The sequence below is a fragment of the Sinocyclocheilus rhinocerous genome, unplaced genomic scaffold, assembly GCF_001515625.1.
Source record: "Sinocyclocheilus rhinocerous isolate Xijiao unplaced genomic scaffold, SAMN03320098_v1.1 scaffold1, whole genome shotgun sequence".
Taxonomy (NCBI): Eukaryota; Metazoa; Chordata; class Actinopteri; order Cypriniformes; family Cyprinidae; genus Sinocyclocheilus; species Sinocyclocheilus rhinocerous.
In genome coordinates, this window is record NW_015638974.1 from 1,436,396 (window position 1) to 1,444,044 (window position 7,649).

A 7,649-nucleotide genomic window follows, 5' to 3' on the forward strand; every position below is an offset into this window, starting at 1 on the left:
CTGTGTGTGTGTGTGTGTGTGTCTGTGTGTGTGTGTGTGTGTGTGTATGAGCTCATCTGTGTGTAACGTGTGTGTCCGTGCTTGTGAACAGCAAAGTGAACTTTTGTTTGCATGGCAGGAACCTTCATATCATTTACAGTTAGCACGACCTTCCAAACGCTGTAATCTTAATCAGAAAAAACACACACACATACATTCAACTTCACGGCCATTACCTCAATTCTCAAAAAACAAGGACCAAAACTTGTATTGCTCCATCCAAAAATCTAGACATAATAGCAATAATGACCAATATCAGTACTAAATTCCCTGTTGTATCAGCAATAATACAGCTATAATTGCTTTTTAATGTTGTTAACATGGACGCTGTGTTATTGTTTGCACAGCTGTTGAAAGAAAACTCTCTAAGTACGGCCAAATCAAATCCAACGGTTTTATTCCTCCGTCTCTATGGATGACTGCACACCCAACTCCTCAAAGACCCCAACCAAACAGGACTTACAGATTTAGATTTAAATCACTGCTGTCTCCACAAAACCCAAATAACCCTAGATCAGTCCCTCATCTGGTAAAAACAGCTTTGAGAGAATATATATACAGTTTGTGTTAAGATCTATTAGGTAGATAGGCAGATTTGTCAAAAATGTATGAAACCATCCACTTAAGGCTTAAAAGTCGCCTGCTTGCACATCTATTCATGGTGCAAGAAACATAAATCGGCATTTCAGCTTCAAGGTTGGCCAGAGGAATACGTAATCAAATTCCACAACAATCCAGTCTTTCTGTCCATCAATACATCGGAATATTCACACATACACATATTATTTTTCTTGAATCAATATCTTTTTCCCTCTAAAGCGAAAAGGCACCAGTGTAATGTGCATATGAGCATTTTCATGCTAAATGACTCTGGAAGCAATCCACAGATCGGCCATCAGATAATTAAAAGGTTCGAAATCTATCATGAGCTAAATAAATCTGATGCGCTGAGGGTCTCTAATTGAGCATGCATGTGACAGAAGGGTTGATTAATGAGATCATTACTAATGAGAGGCCAGTAAACTCTCTGTAAAATGCCCAGGAAAGAGGTCAACTGAGCCTCGGTATGCGTATGCGCACGTGATTGCAATACTGCAGATGTTCGCATAACATACATGGGTGATTCTTCAAATTAGGGGAATTTTTCTGTCAGCTAGGACAATTTTAAAAACAATAATCGTAGCTTTAGAGGACAGACTAAAATTTATTTATAAAGGATTTCTATTGTGTCTCTGATTTTAAAGATTAAATTATAATAGAAATTACCTTTATTCTAAATATATGAAGAGAAATTAAGGAATTCTACCTGCACTTTTCCATAAGAACTTTTCTATAATATATATATATATATATATATATACACTACTGTTCAAAAGTTTGGGGTCGTTAAGATTTTTAAAAATGTTTTTGAAAGAAGATTCTTATGATCATCAAGGCTGCAAAATACAGTAAAAAGAAATATTGTGAAATATTATTACAATTTAAAATAACTCTTTTCTATTTTAATATATGTTAAAATGTAATTTATTTCTGTGATCAAAGCTGAATTTTCAGCATCATTACTCCAGTCTTCAGTGTGACTGAATCATTCTAATATGCTGATTTGGTCCTCAAGTAACATTTCTGATTATTATCAGTGTTAAAGCAGTTTTTCTGCTTAATATTTTTGTGTGAACCGTGATACTTTTTTTTCAGGATTCTTCGTTCAAAATCATTTTTAATATCCTTTTTACACCCTGATCTGAGAGTAGCTTAATTGGTGTCATTATTAACCTAGTTAGTATTTTAGAATTAATAAAAAATCTATTTACTTTCATTTAAACTTATTCACTGCTAGCTAGCAAACTTATTTTTCCCCCTAAAATTGAAAAATGGCATTACCATCACGCACAGTATAAAAAATCGACTTGATCAATCCGAGGATGATCAATATGAAAAAGCTTGTTTTCATCTCAAATTGTTCCTCACAATTGCATGAGGTAAACTCACATTTGCAAGTTACAAAATCAGAATTACGAGATATAAATTTGCAATTGTGAGAAAAAGTCTAAATTGCGAGAAAAAAAGTCTGAATCCCAAGATAAAACTTGCGACTGTGAGAAAAAAAAAGTCAGAATTGTGAGTTCATATCTCACAATTCTGACTTTATTTCTCGCAGTTGCACGTTTATATCCTGTAATTCTGAGTAAAAAGGTCAGAATTGTGAGAAAAAGTTGCAATTACTTTTTTTTTATTTTTTTTATTCATTGTTGGAAGCGGGCTTCCATTGATCAAGGCTATGATCTAATGTGATAAATGCATATAAAACAGCTTTTTCAAGCTCTCAAGTAGTCAAAGGTGCCACTAACTGAAGAATCACCCTTATGTGAATGTCTGTTTGTGTGTGTCACCTTCTTCTGCAGGATGCAGTGAAATATGAAGATGAACATTCCCTGCAGCGAGTTAAAGATGGTGAAGAGGTAGGCCATGATGACTGTACTCTCATTGATATACATCAGCCCGAACGCCCAGGTCAACCCCAGCAGACACAGCAGAGCTATGGCCCCTATAACCCAGGACCTAAGAGAGAGAGAGAGATAGAGATAAATGAAACCGACAAAGTGCATAACTCTCACTCACACACACTCGACACATGTATGACCTCAGCTAGTTTATATTATCTAAGTATATTAAAATGTTCTGTTATTTTATTGGACTGTATCCGTTTCCTCAGTTCAACAATAGTAGGATCAGAATATAAACTTTCTCGGAGAAAGGCATTATTCTACAGCAGTCAAATGTCAAGTTGGCTCCAGCCATAATGTCTACTAGTCTGTACTTAGTGCTGAGCCTCACACTCATTTAGTGATGTCATTTAGTCTTTGGGGTCATTCACACACGCGCACACACACACACACACACACACTTAGACTCACACATAATCAGCTTCCAACCCATTAATACTGTGAACTGCGCTAATGTGACAGGCTAATGTTTGGCAGTGAAACAAGATCATTAGAAAGTATGAGACCGAGAGAGAGAGAAAGACAGACGTACAGACAGACAAGGAGAAACTTTTGAGACGATATACACAGAGACAGTAAATATGAACTATTGTTTCCATCAGAGACAATAATAATAAATAAATAACGGTGGATCAAGATGGAAAGACCAACAGACAGACAGACAGAAATATTGATTCTGAACAGACTCGGGACTGATGCAGAAAGAGAACACGCACTCATGAAGAATTATAATTACATTGTTCATCTCAAAGAGCCACATTGGAGAATTGATGAATCACTTAAATCATTTTAACATTCAGAGAATCAATCAAACAGTGGAGGAACTACACAGCTAAACACTCCAATCAGAATGCATGATTCAGACAACTGGCACTCTGATTGGCTGGAGACCCTTACCAGTGACTATCCATAACAACCCATGCCTCTACAGAACGCTGAAATGTAAAACAGAAAAAAAGGATGGAAAAGGAAACAACAAAGGAGAAAAAACAGATAGATGAGGCTGATGAATGATTCATAACATCATAAATAAAACAAAACAAACTCGAGAGATGGAAAACACAAACAAATAAAATGAAAACTTCTACTTGTGATGATGATGAGGATGCATTCTCTCAGCCGACACAATTGTACATATTGGGGGATGGAATGTGATTGTGTAAGATGAAAAAATAAAACTAAATAAAAAAAACAGCCAGACTGCCGGTAGGTTTAGGAGCCCCTGCACCTTATGACAAAGTGGGAGCTGCGATTGTGGGTGGGGTTAAACTCTCAGTAGCCAATAATCTTACAGGACGCCAGATAATCTATGCATGGCAGCTTCAGGACTTTGGATGGAATTTTGTGCTGAGGTGACATTTTTGACTAGGCCAGACTTTCTAACTTTAAATGTATTAAATCGGCCATCGTGTATCCTGTGCTAGCAGAGACATTTCTCTCAGCTCATTAAAAATTCGTCTTTTTATTACTGATTTGGTGACAAAGAGACTAATAGTACTAAGATTAGGATTAGATTATGGCACTAGGACTTTGCTGTGAAGATGGATTGTAAAATGTACTGTATACTGAGAAGTTATATGAGAGTGCACAGCTGCCATAGACACCAATACCTAGTTTATCCCACTGTGTGGAAATAATATATAAATATAAGAGAGAGAGAGACCACCATTCAAACTTTGAGGTCAGTAGGATTTTTGTTATTTGAAAGAAATGTGTACTTGTGTAGTGTAATGTGTAATATGTAGTTCTTTTGAACTTTTATATTCATCGAAAAATCCTGAAAAAAAAGTCAGGATTTTAACAATGTTTTTAACAATGTTTTCAACATTGTCAATAACAAGACATGTTTCTTAAGCAGAAAATCAGCATATTAGAATGATTTCTAAAGGATCATGTGACACTGAAGACTGTAGACATTTTTCAATACAATACAAAATATAATTCATAAAATATACAAAAGTTTAAATTGTAATATCTATATATATATATATATCTATATATAATAATAATTATTATTATTTATTTTTCACAATATTACTGTTTTTTGATCAAATAACAGCACCCTTGGTGAGCCTTCTTTCTTTCTTGGTGAGGCTTCTTTCAAGAACAATAAAAAAAAATCTTACTGACCTCAAACTTGAACGCAAATATATATATATGCATTAACATAATTGTCATTAGAGGTGTTTAAATGACATTGCCACAGAACTGTGTTATATAATAATAATTATTATTATTTATTTTTCACAATATTACTGTTTTTTGATCAAATAACAGCACCCTTGGTGAGCCTTCTTTCTTTCTTGGTGAGGCTTCTTTCAAGAACAATAAAAAAAAATCTTACTGACCTCAAACTTGAACGCAAATATATATATATGCATTAACATAATTGTCATTAGAGGTGTTTAAATGACATTGCCACAGAACTGTGTTTTTTTATTTTTTATTGTCTAATGTACTGACATTTGCACATTTTTAAGTGTGGCTAAAGGATCAGAATACTTTTGGTGGTACTGTAGCTGTTTATAATAACATTTTCTTACTTGTAAACATGGCGAACAGTTCGGTTAACCGTAGAAGTTAATATTTAGTAACTATTGTAGACTCAATACTGACAGTTACTTTGTCTATTTTTGATCCTCCCATGAAAATAGTTCCAAAGAACCGAAGCAGAATCATCCATTGCGTGACTGCAAGCAATACACAGTAGTTTGTTCCAGTGTTGTTATTGCTAACTAAAACTAAAATGAAAAATTAAGCTAAACTGAAAATATAAAAATAAAAGCTAATTCAAAAGATATAGCTAAATAAAATAAATACTATAATAGTATATAAAAAATACTAAAATATAACACTGGTTTGTTCATGAATTAATCTGTGCTTTTTAACAACTCGGTTGAGTAAATGATTCAACGACTCACTCAAAAAGACTTGATTCCTGAATGATTCAATGTTTTGAAGCATGCATAAAAGAGTCACTTGCCGCCACCTACTGGTATATCGATGTAACCTGAAAATCCCCAGCACTAATGCACAAATTGACAGTTTGTAAAGTCCCAGTGCTGTTATGCTGCATATCAGCACTTTCAAAACACCACTTGTTCAATCAAATAAGAGTACTGTAACTGTTGTATAACATGAATATCTTTGCAGAACACTAGAACTACAGCAGAAATAACGCATTTGGGTCACAGATTTGAACAGTGACTCCTCTGCCTGTGTTCTGAACATCAAAAAGAATAATCAATTACTGAAATATGCTAACTAACCTAGATTCAGCATGTACTGTCTGCCAATGGGCTGTAGAGTATAGATGAGACATGCTACACACTGTGCATTGCACACTTTCTGATCCCCCACACTACTGGCTGTGTTTCAATACACCCTGATATGCCAGCCCCTCGTGTCCTAGCTCTATTAAAGATGATGCTGGCTTCATTTACATAAATAACGCAGGGAATGTGATCTATGTGATTTAAAAAAAAATATTTTTTATCATTACTGATCCAATGAGAACTTGAACATCAAGGAAAAAGCGACAGATAAAAGACACTTTAAACTGCATCTAACTTAAGATAGGCAGTCGAACATTCTTCTCATTTAAACACCTCCAAGGAACAGTCCAGAATTAAAGGACAATTGTGTGTTTAGTAAAAAATGAAGACAGTCACAGTGTAAGCAAGAAAAGCAATAAAGTACACACACATTGAAGCACAGAATAAATGCCTTACTTGATGTTGTCCAGGCAACCGGAGTCAGGCTTGAGTATCGCTGTGTGGTGAAACATCTTATATAGTGCAATGCCCAGGAAAATAACATTTAGCTGCAACACAAAATCATAAAATGCATAAAACACATGCAACAACCGCTTGAAATTAAATACACCCTGATATGCCAGCCCCTCGTGTCCTAGCTCTATTAAAGATGATGCTGGCTTCATTTACATAAATAACGCAGGGAATGTGATCTATGATTTAAAAAAAAAAAAATTTATCATTACTGATCCAATGAGAACTTGAACATCAAGGAAAAAGCGACAGATAAAAGACACTTTAAACTGCATCTAACTTAAGATAGGCAGTCGAACATTCTTCTCATTTAAACACCTCCAAGGAACAGTCCAGAATTAAAGGACAATTGTGTGTTTAGTAAAAAATGAAGACAGTCACAGTGTAAGCAAGAAAAGCAATAAAGTACACACACATTGAAGCACAGAATAAATGCCTTACTTGATGTTGTCCAGGCAACCGGAGTCAGGCTTGAGTATCGCTGTGTGGTGAAACATCTTATATAGTGCAATGCCCAGGAAAATAACATTTAGCTGCAACACAAAATCATAAAATGCATAAAACACATGCAACAACCGCTTGAAATTATAAAAGAGGACTCTCACACTATTAATCAATGCATTTCCATGACTCTGCCACTCATTTGTGATTTGTGGATATAAGGATGTTTGAAATCCTTACTGGGCATATTTTCATTTGTATGTCATTTCATTTGAATGAATCTTTGGAATGAACAGATTTAAATGAATAAAACAGTGCAGAATGGCTCAGCGGGGGATTCACCTTTCTGGGCCCTCATCTCTAAGCCTGGAAATCACAATGTTATCATGGGAGAGATACACCGAAATGAACATTCTTGGCCAAAATTGAAAATAATGGAGCCAGTGAAACTGAAAATGCTCATTTTTAAATAAGCCTTTGTTTGGGAGAAAATTGTATGTGTGTATATATATATGGTCAAACTTTATTTTAAGGTCCAATTCTCGCTATTAACAAATCATTAACTACGACTTTTGCCTCAATAAACTCCTAATTTGCTGCTTATAAATAGTTGGTAAGGTAGTTGTTAAGTTTATGTATTGGGTAGGATTAGCAATGTAGAACATGGTCATGCAGAATATGTGCTTTATAAGTACTAATAATCAGCCAATATGTTAATAATAGGCATTCTAATAAGCAGCTAGTTAATAGTAAGAATTGGTCCCTATACTAAGTGTTACATTATATATATATATATATATATATATATATTGAAATGAACACCCGACAACCCGCCAAATGCGGGTAAAAATCAGCTGTGGCGGGTAACGCTGTCAAA

The 7,649-nt window shown here is 34.8% G+C and overlaps 1 protein-coding gene across 1 annotated transcript in view; it reads right to left on the reverse strand.

Annotated features, from left to right (window-relative positions):
* Positions 1 to 7,649, reverse strand: part of LOC107750472 (adhesion G protein-coupled receptor L3-like) — a 74,619-nt gene that overhangs the window by 13,027 nt on the left and 53,943 nt on the right. The window contains exons 14-15 of the mRNA XM_016565839.1: positions 6,773 to 6,864; positions 2,430 to 2,598 (exon numbers count right to left, since the gene is read on the reverse strand). Of these exons, the coding sequence (XP_016421325.1) occupies positions 2,430 to 2,598; positions 6,773 to 6,864 (261 nt within the window). The remainder of the gene's footprint in view (positions 1 to 2,429; positions 2,599 to 6,772; positions 6,865 to 7,649) is intronic.